The 20,358-nt window shown below is 35.2% G+C and overlaps 1 protein-coding gene across 2 annotated transcripts in view; it reads right to left on the bottom strand.

Moving 5' to 3' along the window:
- The window catches only part of LOC111544189 (disintegrin and metalloproteinase domain-containing protein 18), a 148,176-nt gene that overhangs the window by 113,027 nt on the left and 14,791 nt on the right, over positions 1-20,358 (bottom strand). For both annotated transcript variants that reach the window (XM_023214646.2, XM_023214647.2), the window contains exons 3-6: positions 14,261-14,316; positions 11,827-11,905; positions 11,384-11,460; positions 10,239-10,416 (exon numbers count right to left, since the gene is read on the bottom strand). In XM_023214646.2, coding sequence (XP_023070414.1) covers positions 10,239-10,416; positions 11,384-11,460; positions 11,827-11,905; positions 14,261-14,316 — 390 coding nt within the window. The remainder of the gene's footprint in view (positions 1-10,238; positions 10,417-11,383; positions 11,461-11,826; positions 11,906-14,260; positions 14,317-20,358) is intronic.

Below are 20,358 nucleotides of genomic sequence, written 5' to 3'. Positions count from 1 at the left end.
GGACATGCAAGTCTGTTACATAGGTAAACATGTGCCATGGTGGTTTGCTGCTCGGATCATCCCATCACCCAGGTATTAAGACCAGCATCCATTAGCTTTTCTTCCTGATCCTCTTCCTCTTCTCATCCTCCACCCTCTGACAGGCCCCAGTGTGTGTTGTTTCCCTGCATGTGTCCACGTGTTCTCACCATTTAGCTCCCACTTATAAAAGAACATTCAGTGTTTGGTTTTCTGTTCCTGCTTTAGTTTGATGAGGATAGCAGCTTCCAGCTCCATCCATATCCCTGCAATTACATGATCTCATTCTTTTGTATGGCTGCATAGTATTCCATGGTGTATATGTACCATATTTTCTTTATCCAGTTGTTACTGATGGGCATCTGGGTTGATTCCATGTCATTACTATTGTGACTTTATATTCTTGTTAGTCTCAAAACAAAAATAAATATCTTTAGTATCTGAGTTTTTAAATAAATTTAAAATAATATTCACAATATTGTTGGATATGTTACCTGTAATAAAAGTAACTTCCAAAATTATTATAATATTAATAGATTATTTTTATTTTCCATATTTTATACTTAAAAAATTAAAAAAAAATTGAAACACTAGAACATACCAAAGAAGATCAGGGAACTCATGTGTCATTCATCCAGTTTTCCCCAGTGGTCATAAACTTATCAAAACCAGGACACTGACATGGGTACAGTCTCTGTGTGTGTGTGTGTGTGTGTGTGTGCCATTTTGTCATGCATGTATTTATGTCACATTTAAAAACTCACCTGCTCTATTAAGTATGTAATTGTACCTGATAATATTCTTAATTTGCATTTTTCTAATGGGTAGTGATGATGTAAATATTTTAATGTATTTTTTATTTTGTTTTGTTTTTGCCATGTCTATATCCTTTTCAGTGAAATGCCTCTTAATGTTTTGGCTATTCTTTAATTGTATTTTTTAAATGTTGACTTTTGAGTTATTTATATTGTCTCAATATCAGTCCATTGTCACATTTCAGGTCTGTAGCTTATCTTTTTGGGATATAAATGTACACCATCACCCAAATATTGTATATTGTATCCATTAAATGTTATCTCATTATCTACCCGTCTCTCACCTCCTCACCCATTCAAATCTCTATTGTCTATCATTCCATACTCTACAACCCCATGTGCACAGTATTTATATCCCATTTATAAGTAACTACATACAGTGTTTATCTTTCTGTGTCTGACTTGTCTCATTTAAGATAAAGGCCTCCAGTTCATCTGTGTTGTTGCCAATGATGGGATTTCATTCTGTTTTTATATAACTGTTGGCTACTTGTATGTGTTTTTTTTGAGAAAGTATCTTGCCCATTTGCCAGCAAAAGCTTTTTAGTTTGTTGTAGTGTTTTTGTTTGTTTGGTTGGTTGTTTTTCGTTTTTTTGTTTGTTTTTGTTTGTTTGTTTGTTTTTTGCTTTTGTTGTGTGTGCTTTTTAGGTCCTGTCTAAAAAATTCCCTGCTCAGACCTATATCATGTAGAGTTTCGCTTAGGCTTTTCATCTAATAATTTCATGGTTTGGGGTTTTAAGTTTAAATCTTTAATACATTTTGATCTTTTTATATAAGTTCAGAGATAGGAATTTACTTTCTCTTTTTTGTGTGTGAATATTCAGTTTTCCCAGCACCATATATTGAAGAGACTGTCCTTTCTCCATTGTGAGTTCTTGGCACCTTTGTAAAAAAAAAAAAAAAATGCTGACTGTAAATGCATGCTTCTATTTCTGGGCTCTCTATGTTGTTTCATTGGTCTATGTGTCTGTTTTAATGCGAATACCATGCTGTTCCAGTTACTATTGCTTTATAGCATATTTTCCTCTTTTTGCTCAAGATTGCTTTAGATATTTGGGGTGTTTTCTTGTTACATATACATTTTGCACTGAGTTTTTTCTATTTCTGTAAAGACTGATATTAGAATTTTGACAGAAATTGCATTGAATCTGTAAGTCTCTTTAAGTAATATGAACATTTTAACAACCTTATTCCAATTCAGGAACATTAGATATCTTTGCATTTACTGTGTCTACTTCAATTTCTTTCATCCATGTTTTATAGTTTTCATTGTGGAGATCTTTAATCTCCTTAGAAAAACTTACTAATAGTTATTTTATTTTTTGTAGCTATTATACATGGAATTGTTTTCTTGAATTCTTTATCAGATAGGTTATCTATCTGATAAATAGGTTACTAGTGGCATAGAGAAATGCTACCGATTTTTTTATGTAGAGCATGTTGCTTTTAATTTCCATGTATTTGTACAGTTTCCAATGTTTCTCTTATAATTCTAGTTTTATCCCACTATAGTTAGAAAAGGTATTCGATACAATTTCAATTTTTAAAAACTTTATGAAGACTTGTTTTGTGTCACAGAATGTGACTTATCCTGGAGAATGCTCCATATGCAGTTGAAAAACATGTGAATTCTCTAGTTGTTGGATCAGATCTCCTATAAATGTCCATTAAGTCTCTTTTAATCTTGAGTAGAGTTAAAATGTGGTATTTCTCCATTGATTTTATACCTGCATGTTTCCTCCTTTACTGAAAGTGAGGTGTTGAAATCCCCTATTATTGTATATGTGTCTATCTTTTCTTTTAGATCTATTAATGTTTGCTTTATATATTTAGGTGCTACAGTTATTGAGTGCGAAGATATTTGTGATAGTTAAGTCCTTTTCCTGTATTGACCACTTTGTCATTATATAATGCCCTTGTTTGCCTTTTTTTTTTACACTTTTTTCATTGGAGAATATTTTTATCTAAGTATAGCTACTCCTAATTTATTTCGGTTTTTATTTGCATTAAATATATACTTTTCATCCATTTACTTTCAGTCTATGTGTATACTTAAAGAAAAAGTGAGTCTTTGGAGACATCAAATAGCTAGGCCTTGTTTTAGGGTTTCTGGTTTTATTAACTTTATTCATTTCCAATTTTTATTTTAGGTTTGGGGGGTACAAGTGCTGGTTTGATACATAGGTAAATTGCATGTCATAGGGGTTTAATGTACAGATTAATTTGTCACCCAGATAATGAGCTTTGTACCAAATAGGTCCCCACCCTATACCCACCTTACACTCTCAAGTAGGCCAGTGTCTATTGTTCCCTTCTTTGTGTCTATGTGTACTCGATGTTTACCTTCCACTTATCAGTGAGAACATGTGGTATTCCAGTTACTATTTCTGCATTACTTTGCTTAGAATAATGGCCTCCAAGTCCATTCATATTGCTACACAGAACATAATTTTAGTATTCTTTATGGCTGTGTAGTATTCCATGGTGTACATATAACAGATTTTCATTATGCATTCCATCATCGATGGACATCTAGGTTGATACTATGTCTTTACTATTGTGAACAGTACTATGATAAGCATATGTGTGCATGTGTTTTTATGGTGGAATGATTTTTATTCCTTTGGGTATACACCCAATAATGGAGTTGCCAGGTCGAATGGTAGTTCCATGTTCTCTAAGAAATTTCCAAGCTGCTTTCCACAGTGGCTGAACTAATTTACATTCTCATCAGCAGTGCACAATTTTTCCCTTATCTCCACAGCCTCATGAGCATCTGTCACTTTTTCTTTTTAGTAATACCTATTCTAACTGGTGTGGAATGGTATCTCATTGTGGTTATGATTTGTATTTTTTTAATGATCACCGATGATGAATATTTTTTCATATGCTTGTTGGCTGCATGTATGTTTTCTCTTGAAATGTGCTTGTTCATGTCCTTTGGCCATTTTTAAATAGGATTCTTTTTTTTCTTGTAAATTTTAGATATTAGGCCTTTGCTGGATTCATACTTTGTGAATGTTTTCTCCCATCCTGTAGGTTGTCTGTTTACTCTGTTGATTGCTTCTTTTGCTGTGCAGAAGCTTTTCTGTTTAATTAGGTTCCACTTGTCAATTTTTGGTTTTGTTACAATTGCTTTTGGCATCTTCATCATAAAATCTTTGCTAGGGCCTATGTCCAGAGTGATATTTCTTAGGTTTTATTTTAGAGTTTTTGTAGCTCTAGCTTTTATACTGTCTTTTATATATCTTGATTTGATTTTTGTATATTGTAAAAGGAAGGAGTTCATCTTCAATCTTTTGCATGTGACTAGCCAGTTATCTCAGCACTGTTTATTGAATAGAAATTATTTTCCCAGTTGTTTTGTTATTGTTGATGCTGTTGAAGATAAGATGGTTGTAGATGTGCAGCTTTATTTCTGGGTTCTAACCTGTTCCATTTGGTCTGTGTTTCTGTTTTTCTACCAGGACCATGCTGTTTTGGTTACTTCCTTAAAGTATAGTTAGAAGTTGGATAATGTGATGACTGCAGTTTCGTTCTTTTAGCTTAGAATTCCTTTGGCTATTCAGGCTCTTTCTTTGGTCTCATATGAATTTTAGAATAGTTTTGTCTAATTATGTGAAAAACTTTGTTGGTTGTTTGATAGGAATGGCATTGAATCTGTAAATTGTTTTGGGGGTGCACTGACATTTTAACATTTTTTTTTTTTCTTTTTGAGAAGGAGTCTTGTTCTGTCACCCAGGCTGGAGTGCAGTGGCACCATCTTGGCTCACTGCAACCTCAGCCTCCTGTGTTCAAGCGATTATCCTGCCTCAGCCTTTCCAGTAGCTGGGACTACAGGCACACGCCACCACTCCTGCCTAATTTTTGTATATATATATAATTTTTTTGTAGAGATAGGGTTTCACCATGTTGGCCAGGCTGGTCTCAAACTCCTGATAACAGATGATCTGCCTGCCTCAGCCTCCCAAAGTGCTCAGATTACAGGCATGAGCCACTGCGGCTGGCCCATTTTAACAATATTGATTCTTCCTTACTAACCATGGGCATAAAATATTTTCCCCATTTGTTCCTGTCATTTGATTCCTTTCAGCAATGTTTTCTGATTCTCGTTACAGAGATCTTACACCTCTCTGATTATCTGTATTCCTAGGTATTTTATTTTTTGTCGCTAATGTGAATGAGATTATGTTCTTGATTTGCCCCTCAGTTTGGTTGTTATTAGTGTATACAAGTGCTACTTTTTTTTTTTTACATTGATTTTGTATCCTGAATCTTTGCTGAAGTTGTTTGTTACATCTAAGAGTCTTTGAGCAGAGACTATGGGGTTTTCTAGGTATAAAATCATACCATCTATGAAGAGAGATTGACCTCTTCTCTTTCTATTTGAATGCCTTTTATTTCTTTCTCTTACGTGATTGCTCTAGTGAGGTCTTCTAGTACTATGTTGAATGGGAGTGGTGAGTGTGGGCATGCTTGTCTTGTTCTGGTTCTCAAGGGGAATGCTTCCAGCTTTTGCCTGTTGAGTATGTTTGCTGTGGGTTTGTCATAGATGACTCATTTTTTTGAAGTATGTTCCTTCAACGCCTAGTTTAAGGGTTCTTTACATAACAGGATATTGAATTTTATTGAAAGTCTTTTCTGCATCTGCTGAGATGCTCATGTGGGATTCTGTTAAACAACCTGCTACTGAATGAGATTCTGGTATGTCGTATCTTTGTTCTCATTGGTTTAAAAGAATTTCTTGATTTCTGCCTTAATTTCATCATTTATCCAGAAGTCATTCATGAGTAAGTTGCTAAATTTTCATATAATTGTATGGTTTTTATAGATCTTCTTGGTGTGAACTTCTATTTTTATTATACTGTGTCCCAAAAAGTGTGGTCTATATGACTTTTTTTTTTTTATTTTGTTGAGAATTGCATTATGGTTGAGCATGTGGTTGATTTTAGAGCACATGCCATACACCCATGAGAAAAATATATATTCTGTTGTTCATAGGGTGGAGTGTTTTGTAGATGCATGTTAGGCCCATTTGGTCAAATGCTGAGTTTAGGTCCCAAATATTTTTGTTAGTTTTCTTCTTTAATGTTCTTTCTACCGCGTCAGTGGAGTGTTGAAGTCTCCTAATGTTATTGCGTAGTTATCTACATCTCTTTGTAGGTCTGCAAGAACTTGCTTTATGAATCTGGGTGTGCCAGTGTTAGGTGAAAATCTATTTAGGATAGTTAAATCTTCTTGTCGACCTGAATCCTTTATCATCATGCAGTGCTCTTTGTCCATTTTGATTGTTGTTGGTTTATAGTTTATTCCATCTGAAATTAGAATAGCAACCCTTGCGTTTTGTGTTTTCAGTTTGCTTGGTAGATTTTTCTCCATCTCTTGCTCTGAATCTGTGGGTGTCATCGCATGTGAAATGGGTCCCTTGAAGAAAGTATACAGTTGGGTCTTGCTTTTTCATGCAACCTGCCATGCTTTTATGTGGGGTGTTTTTCTCCTTTACTTTCAAAGTTAATACTGATATGTGCAGATTTGATCCTGTCATTGTGTTGTCAGCTGGCTGTTAAGAAGATTTGATTGTGTAGTTTCCCTATAGTGTCAATTGTCTGTGTACTTACGTGTGTTCTTGTGGTGCCCTGTATGGTCTTTTGTTTCCATGTTTAGCATTCCCTTAAGGGTCTCCTGTAAAGCAGATCTGGTGGAATAAATTATCTCTGCATTTGCTTGTCTGAAAATGATTTTATTCCTTCTTTGCTTATAAAGTTTAGTTTGGATGGATATCTAATTCTTGGTTGAAATTTATTTTCTTTAAGAATGCTGAATATAGGCTCTCAATCTCTTCTGGCTTCTAGGGTTTTGCTGAGAAATCTACTCTTCACCTAATAGGGTGTTCTTTGTAGATAGCCTGCCCCTTGTTTCTATTTGCAATGTTTTTTCTTTCACATTGAGTTTGAAGAATCTGATGACTATGTGTCTTGGGATGGTTGTTCTTGTATAGCATTTTCCTGGGGTTCTCTGAATTTCCTAAATTTAAATGATAATCTCGCTAGTAAAGTATGGAAATATTTTGTAAAAAATATCCTCAAATACGTTTTCCATGTTGCTTGCTCTTTCTCTTTCACTCTATTTCAGGGATGACAATCATAGGTTTGTTCTCTTTACATAATCCCATATTTCTCAGAGGTTTTGTTCATTCTTTTGTATTTTTTCTTTGTGTTTGACTGATTTGAAAAACCAGTTTTTGAGCTCTGAAATTATTTCCTTAGTTTTGTCTATTCTGTTGTTAACACTTCTGACTGTACTATGAAATTCTTTTAGTGAATTTTTCAGTTTTGTTATACCAGTTTGATTCTTTCTTTAAATGGCTATATCCTCTTTCACCTCCTCATTGTTTAATTGGATTCTTTAGATTCCTTGGATTGGGTTTCACCTTTCTCCTAAATCTTGATGATCTTTATTGCCATCCAGATTCTGAATTCTAAGTATGTAATTTCAGTCATTTCAGCTTGGTTAAGAACCATTGCCAGAGATACAGTACAGTCATTTATAGGTAGGAAGACACTCTGGCTTTCTGAGTTGCCAGAGTTCTTGTGCTAGTGCTTCCTAATCTGTGTGGGCTGATGTTTAAAGTTTTTGTCCTTTGGGTGAGGCTTTTTGTTTTTATATTCTTTGATGCTCTGAGGGTTTGACCATGTTTGTAAGTTGGGTTCAGTCAAATGACTCTGTATCTGGATGATTTTAGGGGGTTCATGCTTGGTTTTGTGCTCCTGGGCAGCATGCTGTAACCCTGGGGGGCTGAAATCAGGCCCGTGGCTTTGTTCTTTGGTTAAGCGCCTGCTGTGCTTGAGGGGCCAAGATATTCCTGATATGTTGGCAACAACATTCCATTTGGGGGTGCTATCAAAAGTGCTCTGTCATGGTGATGGCAGCAGGATCTGCACTCCTTCATGCAGACCAGCAGTGGCTGACTGGCGGTGCAGCGGGGTCTGTATGCATGTACATGTGGTGGTAGCGGCATGTTGGCTTCCATGCATGCACGCATGGCAGCAGCAACAGGGAGACATGCTGGAGTCCATGCATCCAGGCATGTTCCAGCAGTGGTAGTTCTATGGAGTCTGCACGTGTACATGTACCAGCAGGGATGAGGTTGCAACAGCAAGGTGCATGCACACATACCAGAAAAATAATGGGGGAGGCTATGGGTGAGTGTGCACCAACAAAGTGGTGGGAGAGGCTATTGGCATACGTGTGTTGGCAAGAGTCCATCTGCTAAATTTCTCCAATGGTTAGGTAGGGTCTGCTGGTGAAGGAGCTATGGTAGCAGCAAGAGGGAGGCATTCAGGTTGAGCAGCTGAGGTTGTGCTGCAAATGAATGTAGCCAGGGAGGTATCCCAGAAGAATACGTCAGACAGTGGGGTGCTCAGATCAGATGGCCTTGTCCCCCCAGGCAAGGCAGCCCTGTTTTGTCCAGGTCCAACAATCAACAAAAGCCAAAGCCACCTAGAGGAGTGTGGGGAGCCTTCGGGTATGAGCGCTCCTGGCTTTACTCCACTGCAGCTCTTCCTGAACCAAACTCCCTGGGTTCTGCACAGGCTGGGGTCCTGTCCCTGCTACTTCTCCAAGCAGCTCTCCCTGCCAGATCAAGTGTCTGTGGGGGTCATGGGATCTCCTGCAGCTAGAATTCTGGAAGTTTTTATAGTGAGAGTGGGCTACTCCTCTAACATTTAACTCACGTCTTCCCCAGGAGCTACTGGAAGCCAGGGATGAGTCCTGGTGCTTAACAGCCCTGTGCAGGGTTCCCAGCTTCCTCCCCATTCAGCACAGGGTCTACATCCTCCCTCTACCCACCCTCAAATTCTTCCTTCCAAAGATCTGCTCAGAATGTGTTGGTCTTCTTTGTCTTGTTTTCCAGTGGGAGATAACCTTCCTAGCTGTGTCTAGTTGGCCATCTTTGTTCTCCTCCCTCCTATTTTTTTTCACTAATTAAGCCACATTATTTCTTTTAGCTGGACAGAATAATTCATTTACATTCATGGTAATTATTTATGGGTAAGAAGTTGGTATTACCATGTTCTCATTTGTTTTCTAGTAGTTTTGTATAAACTTCTTTTTTTTTTTTTTTCATTTCTTGCTATCTTCCTTTGTGGTTAAGTGATTTTTTCTCTATCAAGTATGTTTTGATTTCTTGCTTTCCACTTTTAGTGGGTCTGTTAAAAATGTTGCTTCATGGTTATCATGAGGCTTACAAAGAACATCTTATAGTTGTAGCAGGTTATTTTGTACTGATACCAAATTAATTGTGGTGACAAAAAAAAGGAAAAAGAAAAACTCTGTTTTTTATACATTTGGTTCCCATCACAACCTATAGGCACTTTTTTCCTCCACATATTTGTTAATGGTTTAATCTACAATCTCAGGTTTTTGATGTATTCCATAAAAATCATTAATGTGCAGTTGGTCTAAATTTTACTCTGCTGTATATGTGGAAGCAATGCTGTTTCCAGCTTTCCATATCTCACCTGAAACCAAAAACCTGAGAAGAATGCCTTTTTATTTATCTCAGTAAATACTTTTGGCAGTAATGAACTACAAAATCAAGACAAATTTTAAAGTAGCAAAAAAGTGTCAAGTCTCTGGGAACCATACAGATAGTTGGTTTCACAGCTTCACGGAATTTTTTTTTTTTTCAGGATTCACACAAGCTAATTTAATTTCAAAACACATCCAGTTACAGACCCAAGAAGTGCTTTGAGCTCCAACTATGGTAAACACAAAGAGATCCATTCATAGACACATGATAAGCACACTGCCATAAGACAGAGGCAAAGAAAGAATCTCGAAAGAAACAAAAGAGAAGCAATTCATTTTGTCCAAGGAATTCTCAATAAGAATAATAGAATATTTTTATCAGAAAAAAACAGAGGCCACATGGTGATGGATTGAAATATTCAAAGTGCTGAAAGAAAGAAACTGTCAAGCAAGAATTCTATACCTAGTCTAGCAGCAAATTAAGAGCACTGAGCAACATGCAAATGGCTGTGTATTTTAGAAAGATATGTTCAGATAGTATGTAAGATAGATATCAAAATATTAAAAGTAATTTTATCAAGGTACTGGAATAACAGTGACTATTCTTTCTGCATTTCTAAACTTTTTCAATAGTATCCATTTGGCTTGAAAAAAATATAAAAATTAGTGTTACGTAATACATCATAAAATATTAAGCTTGAAATATGTAACTTTCCAAGTATTTTAGATGAAGTTTCAATGTTTTATTTAAAGGTAGAAAAATATATAAAATTTAATATTCCTACTCAGTAGCTAATTAAATTCCTTTCATGATTTAAAAGAAAACTACACAGGCAATTTTCTAGTATGTCATAACATCAGAATGATGACAGTCACCTGTGAGTTTAAAGGAACTTTGTAGGACTGGTCTTTCTGCCAAATATGACTGTAATTTTCTGCTAAAATTGATACATTTGGATCATTATTTTTCATTTGATAAATTATATGCTCAAATCTTGCTGAAGATTCTAATGGTTCAATTCCATAACTGACATTTTCAAACTGGAGAAATCCCCTGAAAATTTAGAAAGCATAAGAAAATAGTTATAAAAATCCCACAAATGATCCCATCAAAATGATAATCTGAAATGGCCTAAGAAATTAAAAAAAACTATACTAAAGAACACATTTTAAGCCCATTTTCTTTTTCCATTTTTTTTTGGGGGGGCAGTTTATCATTAGTAAGAGCCACCATATTTGGCTTCCTTTTGCTTACATTTTAAAGATCTAAATGCAATGAAGAATATTTTTGTAAGGCAATCATATTAATTAAGGCCAAATTTGCCACAAACAAATATATTTGTTGAGAATCCCAGGAATAATGTTCCTGTTCTTACAAAGGTTTGATAAAGGACAGCATGTATGTAGACTCTATATCTAAATAGGTTGTTATCTATAAAAACCACATTCAGAGAATGCCAAGTTTCTGAGTTGATGTGAACAAATTCTGGAAATCAGGCAATTGAAACCAAAGGAAAGTTAGAGAGAACATTTTTTCTCTGCTCTGTATCCTTCTTTTCCTGATGAACGTATCATAAGTGAGTCTCCTAGAATCAGTAACAAAAATCACTTTTCCCTATCCTTTATTCCTGAGGGATCTTCTTAATTAGTTGTTTTATATCTGGTACTAAGATGAGAACATACTATATTTTCCTATTATATTTATATAACGAATTAATGCCATTTTCCATAACTATTTGAGAAAACAGATGCAGAATACAACAATCACACTTAAGGAGATATTTTAGTTTTCTTTCATGAAACTATCCCATTTTCCATGATATCCCTTGACTGATTTCATGGGAGTAGGCCCTTAGGTCTAAGTATTAACATTAATATAAATAGAATAAAGCTGTTATAAAGAAAACTTTCCATTTTGATTTCCCTTAAACTTTCTTGATGTGCGTCTGCTAGTCACTAAGCTTTGTTTTAAAGTATATCTTAAATTCTCCATCTATAGATTTCTTATAAGGTGCTATTACCTGAGACCAGAACATATACTGAGTGTCACAAATGAATTTGGAAATTCGGCAGCATATCCTTGGTAATGGCAATGCATCTGAAAAACAGTATAGAAAGGCAAGTATATAAATTTGTTGTGAATAAAAAATGTATTGTCAAACATGTCAGAAGATTCAAAATATTAAAAGATTTAATAAGATCATGAATCATGCAGAATTATTAATGCATATTTTCAGAAAAAAAAAAAAGATTTGTGACAACACTCTTTACTTTGCACCACCTAGGCCTTTGTAAATATTCTCTTGTACCTGGGTTTCATCTCTATCACATGCCACTTCTACGTACAAAAGTCAGTAACACGTCAGTAAGGATAAAACATTTGTATTGAACTGTCAACGTGAAACACAATCTAATGGTAATAATATATCCCCTTTAACAAAAAACATAAGGTATCTTACTTTACCATAAAATATGGAGACTCAGAATGCAAAGATCCAGCTTCATTATATGTATAAACCAAAAAGTTCTGGGGTAAGAATGATCTAAAAAAAAAGCAAGAAATAATAAAAAAGTTTGAGTCATAATTTTAATATAAATGTTAAAAACAAATATTACATTTTATATAACATGATTTCATCAGCTTTATATAATTGCATGATTTAATTAGAGTGACTCTAGTGAGGTATGAGGTATAACACTTGAAATTCATAGAAGTGGTGAATCAAGGAGTTTAGACTTTCTCAGAACTGGGACAGAGTTTGGGACTCCTCTGCATCAGATATATGTGCGTATGGCTGTGTATGATGACGTTCAACAACTATACTGAGTGTTCACTATCTGACAGACCCTCAGGTAGGTGCTGGGATTCAGCAATAAACAAGAGACAAAAAGCCTTAGTCTTTGTGATAGCCAGGGGCACATAGTATTAGTAATTAGATGATAATAGATAAGGCCTGGGGAGGGTGGTTACAAAATGTAGATAAGATGGCATGGAAAATCTCTCTGAATAGATGATTAAATACCTGAGGAATAAACCACATGGATTTTCACAGAAGTGTTATTCTAGACAGAATTAATAGAAAACGCAAGGACCCTCAAGCAGAAATATGCTTCGTACAAACAAGGAACAACTAGGGGGCAATATGACTGGAGTGTAGAGTGATGAAGAGAGACTATAGTAAGAGATGGTATAACAGAGGTGAGAAGCATTGGAGGGTTTCAGCAGATAAAGACAGCATCAGACCAATGTTTTAATAAAATCAGTGCTGTGTTGAGAAGAATCTGCAGGACAAATAAGCAGAAGAAGCAGGGAAACCATTTAGATGTAAGACATGATGGTGCTTTGAACTAAGATAGCATCAATGGGGGAGGTCTAATTCTGGATATATTTTGTAGGGCTTAGAGATAGATATAGATATATTTTGAATATATGGGTTTATAATCCACTGGAAATAGGGGAAAACTACAGAAAGATGTCAAGTATGACTCTGACTTTTTAAATGTTTTTTTTTTTCCCCTGAAAAACTGGTATATTTGCCAATTCCTGACATGACTGTGGGAAAGACAAATTTGAGAAGAAAGTCAGAATTCTATTTAGACATGTTACCTATGAGGATTCTAGCAAATACTTGGTTATCAACTAAGTACTCAGGTAAGTGAATATGGCGTTTATTGAAGAGGAATAAGGTAGAGATGTTAATTTGGGAGCAACCAACATGTGCGTGGCATTTAAAGTCACAAGAATTAGACAACCAGGTGATTGAATATAGCTAGAGAAAAATAAAAAAACAGAATGCAGAAACAGTACCATGGAGTACTTTAAGATTTGAGAGATGAGAAAGAATTTTAAAAAAAGAAAAGATAGAGAAAGGAGAGACAGAGAGAAAGAGAGAGCACTGAAGTATCCACAATGGGTAAAATCAGGACCAGGAGTCTGTGGTATTCTGGAAGTCAAATGGAGACAGTATTTTATGGAGGAGACACCGGTCAACTATGATCAATGCTGCCAACTGGTTAAGAAAAGTTAAAACTAAAACACAAACAGGGCATTCAAAAACATGAGGACCACTGATGATCCTATCAGAAAACACTTTTGTGCAGTTGTACAGGAAGAAAAGTAAATGTGAATTAAGTAGAGTAGTCATGAATTAAGTTAGAATAATTTCGTCTAGCCTTGTTCAATTACAAGGAAGCAGGCAGACAAGGGACAGTTGCTATAAATACATATGTTTGAAGATGCAGATAGAGAAGAGGCTACTTAACTTATCTTTATAAAATTTTGAGAAAATATAAATCAAGATACAAACAGTAGATTGTTGCCTAGAGTTGTGACTGAGAACAAAGACTAACTGAAAAAACATGAGGGCTCTTATGTGGGGAAAGAATGTTCTAAAACTGATTTATATTTGATGGTGGCAACAGTGCATAAAGTCATAAAATTATTCAATTTTATACTTTAGAGAATTTTACATGTAAAGTAGCTTGTATAAACTTGTTAAAAATAGACACACATGTAATTAGCACATCATAAAAACTGTGTTACTAGTTGAATTTCCCACCAATAATCACTTGACATGTAACTATATTTGACTTCACACCAGATACACTTAATATATAACTTGCAGTTCTTGGGTTCAATGGCTTACATGCAATCAGAGATTTTACAAGTATGTAATTTACTTCATAATTTGAGAATACCAAGCAAAAATTAAAATGAAAGAGCTCTACAGATCTGATATTCAAGACCTAATGAATCCTAAATTGGGAAGTCAACTGATAAAACAAGTCTACTTTATACAGCATTCCTGAATTTAAATACTGCACAAAAACTTTAAGGCTGTAAAATCTAAACTTACAGGTTTTCCCTTTTCCTTAATTAAAAAAAAATCACATCTTACTGTTTTCTGAGATGTAGAGTGTAAGGTTGTCCATCAATTGTAATGATGTAAATCATCTAAAATAAAACACATCAGTAAAGATTATGAAGGAAATCAGAAGCATATAAAATAAAACAATATTCGCCCAAGTTAATAAAAATGAGTCACTCTATCTATTAAAAATGAACATCGTCTTTAGAATTTATTATTCTAAATAGTAAGAATTTAGCATCTTAATAAATTCAGGAACAATGTGACCAATTTAATGTGCGGGGGTGACTTTTTAAAATAAAAGTGAAGGGAAATTGTGGTATATATACATGATGGAATACTACTCAGCCATAAAAAGAAAGGAATTAATGGCATTTGCAGTGACCTGGCTGAGTTTGGAGACTATTATTCTAAGTGAAGTAACTCAGAAATGGAAAACCAAACATCCTATGTTCTCACTCATATGTGGGAGCTAAGCTATGGATGCAAAGGCGTAAGAATGACACAATGGAATTTGGGGACTCAGGGGAAAAGGGTAGGAAGGAAGTGAAGGACAAAAGGCTATTAATTGGGTTCAGTGTATACTGCTTGAGTGATGGGTGCATCAAAATCTCACAAATCACCACTAAAGAACTTACTCATGTAACCAAATACCACCTGCTCCCCAAAAACCTATGGAAATAAAAATAAAAAGAAATAAAATAAAAACAAAGAGTACATTTTAGTATATACATATATATATATAACTGTAGCATTATTAACACTATATTTATTGCTTCTATTTAGAAAAAAGCACGCATTTTTAGTCAAGATAAATTAGACATGACTGTAGGCTTACATGCCACACAAAATATAATGAACCACTAATAAATTTTTTATGCATACATATATGCAGTCATACCTATTCAGAGACATTTAGCATTTCTCTCTCAACATGTAAAACTGAGGAAAAAGAGCTAAGAGACTGAAAGCAGACAAGAAGCCAGTGAGCTAGTCCACACCTCCAGGGATAAGAGTTCTAAACTATCACAAATTGGGTACTAACAATGCTCATGATCCTATTGTCATGGCATCCAGAAACAGCAGGTGATGCCATGAAATTCTACTGGGACCGTAACTGGCCTATGTCTACAGATGCAGACAGAGGTCTCTCCTACTAAACCCACCATTTTTCTCCCACGGCAAACCAATGTCAAGAGAGATCTCTGATTTTAAACTGGAACAGTCTGTGAACTGGGCAGAGAGAAACAGGGCAATACTGCCTATGACTGAAAATGGCAGAAAGAAAACGGAGCACACAGGTTCAGAAGGCTATCTGCTCATCACCCAGACTGAAGGCAAATCTCATCCCATTATTCCCCTAAAACTAACGTAAGCTACTACGGTAAATTCAATGCCTTCTCCCAGATTGAATGCAAAACAGAGGTAACAAAAGGTCTGACACAATCTCCACTCCGACGGCAAGTCACAATAAAAATCTAACTTCCGAGGTATCTACACCAAGAAGGGACAATAACGAATTCAACAAACAAAAGGAGCGATTTCTCAAATTACTCCTGAGAAAACCATGAAGTGTGTTGTATTAGGCTATTCTCGTGTTCCTATAAAGAACTACTTGAGACTGGGTAATTTATTTTAAAAAGAGGTTTAGTTGGCCCATCGTTCCGCAGGCTCTGCAAGCATGGGACCGGCATCTGCTTGGCTTCCGGCTAGGCCTAGGGAGTTTTTTTTAAACTCATGGCAGAAGGTGAAGCAGGAACTTACACATGGCAAAAGCAAAAGCAAGAAGGAGAGTGGGGGTCGGGGGGAAGTGCCACACACTTTTACATGACCAGATCTCAGGAGAACTCAGTCACCATTGCAAGGACAGCACCAAGCCATGAGGGATCCACCCCTATGACCCAAACACCTCCCACTGCACCTCACCTCCAACACTGAGGACCATGTTTCAACATGAGATTTGGAGAGAACACATATACAAACCGCATCATGTGTGAATAAAACAGGACCTTAATATATTTAATATCTTTAGAAAAATAAAAATAGATATTACAAGGAGTAGAGATTGAATGCAAAAAGAAACTAATTCTATAATTTTCTAATGCTTAATAAGGGCTTATCAAATGCCTAGCATTGTCCAAAGCATTTTGTATGTTTTTTGTAACATTTTTATCCTCAGAAAAGTTATTTTTCATTTCAAGAAAAAGAGATTGAGTAACTCTCCAAAGATGACACACTGAATGAGTGTAGGAGCCCGGGAGAGAAGCAATGTGCTTTACCACTGTGTGACAATGTTAGCACGTGCTGAAGAGCAGAGAGTTCTCGGTGAAGAAAAGACAGAAAATTGTAAAAAATGAATCAATTATAGATCATATAAATGATCATGTAACTGTTGGTTCTTAAGTAAATCATTATCCTGAATAAGAGTCTGGCTATATCTGAAGGATTAATTAGTGAGGTTGAACATCAAAGCTAAGAAAGTTTCTGTGAATTAAACACAAAAGTATTTTAAAAGTGGAAGATCTGAAAGAATAAATAAGAAACAGAGAAGCTATTTCCTGGACTTCCAATATCAACTAGTAAGAATTTAAGAAGGCAAAAATAAAGATAACAAAGTGAAAGAAATATTAATAGTTAAAAACTACTACTTCAAAATTGAACACATAAGTATTATCATTTAATGTGCTCATCAAGGGTCATATAAAGATTTTAAAACACAGACCTCAGAGATGCTGCAGGCTTATTTCCAAACCATTGCAATAAAGCAAATATTTCAATGAAGCAAGTGATATATATTTTTTGGTTTCTCAGTGCATATAAAAGTTACGTTTACACTATATTATAGTTCATTGAATATGTAAAGCAAATTATGTCTAAAAATACTCAACCTTAGTTTAAAAAATGCTTTATTGCTAAAAAATGCAAACGCAGATACAAAACGAGCACTTGCTGTTGTACAAGTGGCACAGGTAACTTGCTTGGCACAGGTGTGAATTGCAATTAAGTAAAGCACAATAAAATAACGTATGTCTGTGGTGAAGCACATGAAATATCCATCAAAATTTTGAGAAGAAAGAACCAAGATGGAGAAATTGCCTTATCTAATTTCAAGATTTCCCTCTAAAGCAACCATAAAGAAGACAGAATGATATTGGCAAAACAAAATGGACATACAGACAAATGGAACAGAAAAAAGAGCCCAGAAATAGACCTTCAACTGATTTTTGAAAAAGATTCAAAGGCAATTCAATGGAGAAAGGGTCGCCATTTCGTAAGAAACAGTCGTCATTTCAATTGATGGTGATAGAACAATTTGTCCATAGGCAAAAGATGAATCTCAAAACAGACATCACACCTTGCACAACTGTGGAAAGAAATCATAGACTTAAAGGTAATACATAAAACCACAAAATATCTAAAATGAAACACAGGAGAAAAACCTCTGTATTCCTGGTGTTGGTGATGAGTTTTTAGATATGAGAGCAAAAGCATAATCCATACAAGAGAAAAATAATAAGTTGGACTTCATTTAAGTGAAAAAAATTAGCTCAAAGAAAGACATTGTTAAAACACTGAAAAAAAAAGCTATAGACAGGGAAAAATATTTGCAAATCACACATCTTATAAAAGATTTAACTAGAGTATATAAAAAGCTTTTGAAACTCAAAAATAAGAAACAACCCAATTTAAAAATGAACAAAATTTTTGAATCTTACCAAAGATATACAGATGGAAAGTAACAGGTATATTTTTAAAATCTTAGAACAGAAGAAGGATTTTGCAAGAGATTGAAGGTCAAGAAGGCACACAAGAGTATGGCAGAAATGACCCTAAAGTTCTCATCTGGATTCAGGGCAGTTCCAGTAAAGGTGGAACTGTGACTTCCAGTCTATTACATGAGGCATGGTCACCTGTAGAATCATAAGAGTAATGCAAATCAAAACCTTAAACACTATAGAATGGCTTCTATCAAAAGAACAAGAAACAGCAAATGTTGGTGTGTACGTGGGGTTGGTGGAAATTTAAAATGATGCAGCCATTACAAAAAATAGTAGAGAAGTTCATCCAAAAAATCACATAAAAATAGAATCATATAAAATATAGAATTATTATATGATTTAAAAACCCCACTGTTGGGTATGCATCCAAAACAATTCAAAGCAGAATCTTGAAGAGGTTATCTGCACACCAATATTCTTTGTGTCATAATTAACAATAGCCAAGAGGTGGAAGCAACCCAAATGCCCATCTGGGTGAATAAATGAATAAAATGTGGAATACGCAATAGAATATTATGCAGCATTAAAAAAGAAGGAAATGCTATTACATGTTAAAACAAGGTTGAATCTTGAGGACACTATGCTAACTGAAATAAACCAGACATGAAATACATCATGTATGTCTGCACTCATATAAAATATCTAATGTAGTCAAAAGCATGGAAACAAAAAGTGGAAAGATGGTTGGAAAGGGCTGGGGAAGACCATCAAAGAAATTAACAGGTATACAGATTCAGTTGTCCAATATAAAACAATTCTAGAGATTTGTTGCATAACAGTGTGAATTTAATTAACAGCATTGAATTGTATACTTAAAAATAGTTACGGTGGTAAATTTTATCTTATGTATGCTATTGTACAATACATTTTTCTAAGAGACAGATAATGTGAGATTGGATAAAAAACCAAGACCCAATTATATGCCCACAGAGACATGGGTTGATTAAGAGAACAAAGAGAAATATATCATCCAAATGCTAATCATAAATAAACTAAATGTGTACATTAAACACTAAGAAGGCAAACTTCACGATAATAAGAAATAATATTAGGAATAAGCAGAAACATTTCATAATGATAAAAGTGTCAATTCATCAAGAAGGCAATATAAATCCAAATGTGCATAAAGCTGTAAAATGCATGAAAAACTGAAATGTGGAGGAAACAATTAACTATAAATGGAGATTTAAACGCTTTACTGAGAGCAAAGTGCCACCACCTGGCCCCTGCCACATTTGGGCTGGAAGACAGAAGATAGTGCAGCAGTGATGCGGTTTGGGTCTGTGTCCCCACTCAAACCTCGTATCAAATTGTAATCTCTGATGTTGGAGGTGGGGCCTGGTGGGAGGTGATTAGATCAGAAAGGCAGGTTTCCCTTTCAGTGCTGTTCTTGTGATAGTTATAGTGAGATTTGGTTGTTTAAAAGTGAGCAGCATCTCCTCCTCCTCTCTCTTCCTCCTGCTCCTGCCATGTAAAGCATGCCTACTTCCCCTTTCCCTTCCACCATGATCGAATGTTTCCTGAGGCCTCCCCAGCCATGCTTCCTGTACAACCTGCCCAACTGTGAGCCAATTAAACCTCTTTTCTTTAAAACTTACCCAGTCTCAGTGATTTCTTTATAGCAGTGTGAGAACAGACTACTACAAATAGGAATTGAGACTGTGGGCATTTGGGCCACTTCGTCATGTAACTTAATACTGCGCACTGCCTTCAGGCACATTCAAAAGCCTTCCAGTCATGTTTATACATCTTCCATCTGATGGTGAAATCCTGTTGTGCATTCGCCACCATAAGCTTCGTAGGTCAGAAAGCACCCAGTTACTCATGGGCAGCTCAGGTCCCAGGGTAACCTGGTGCCCTGATTAAGCATTCAGTCTTATGAAGGCTCATTAGCAAGTCAAAAACTGTTTCTCAAACTGAGAGCAGTTATCCACAGAAATAGCATTAGTGACAGAAAATTAGCAAGGACACAGAAGATTAAACACTATCCATCAATTTGAAATAATTTACATTTATAGACCACACAATCCACCAAGATGAAATAAACACATTTTTGAAATCCACAAAGAACAATGATTAAGATATACCTTATTTTAGCCCAAGCCTCAATACTCTAAAAATACTTAGGTCACTGAAAGCAAGTTATTTGGATCTGATAAAATTAAAATATAAATCAGTATGAGAAATATCAAGACAATTTCTCAAGTTTTTAGATATTAAATAACTCACTTCTAAATATTCCCTAAGTCAAAGAAGCAATTTTGAGAACTTAGAAATAATTTTAAACAAATAATGATAAAGTCATAACCTATAAAACTTTGTGGACTGCAGAAAAATAAAAACTGTGAT

This window comes from Piliocolobus tephrosceles, chromosome 7 (genome assembly GCF_002776525.5).
Source record: "Piliocolobus tephrosceles isolate RC106 chromosome 7, ASM277652v3, whole genome shotgun sequence".
Taxonomy (NCBI): Eukaryota; Metazoa; Chordata; class Mammalia; order Primates; family Cercopithecidae; genus Piliocolobus; species Piliocolobus tephrosceles.
This window is presented reverse-complemented; position numbering and strand designations above follow the sequence as displayed.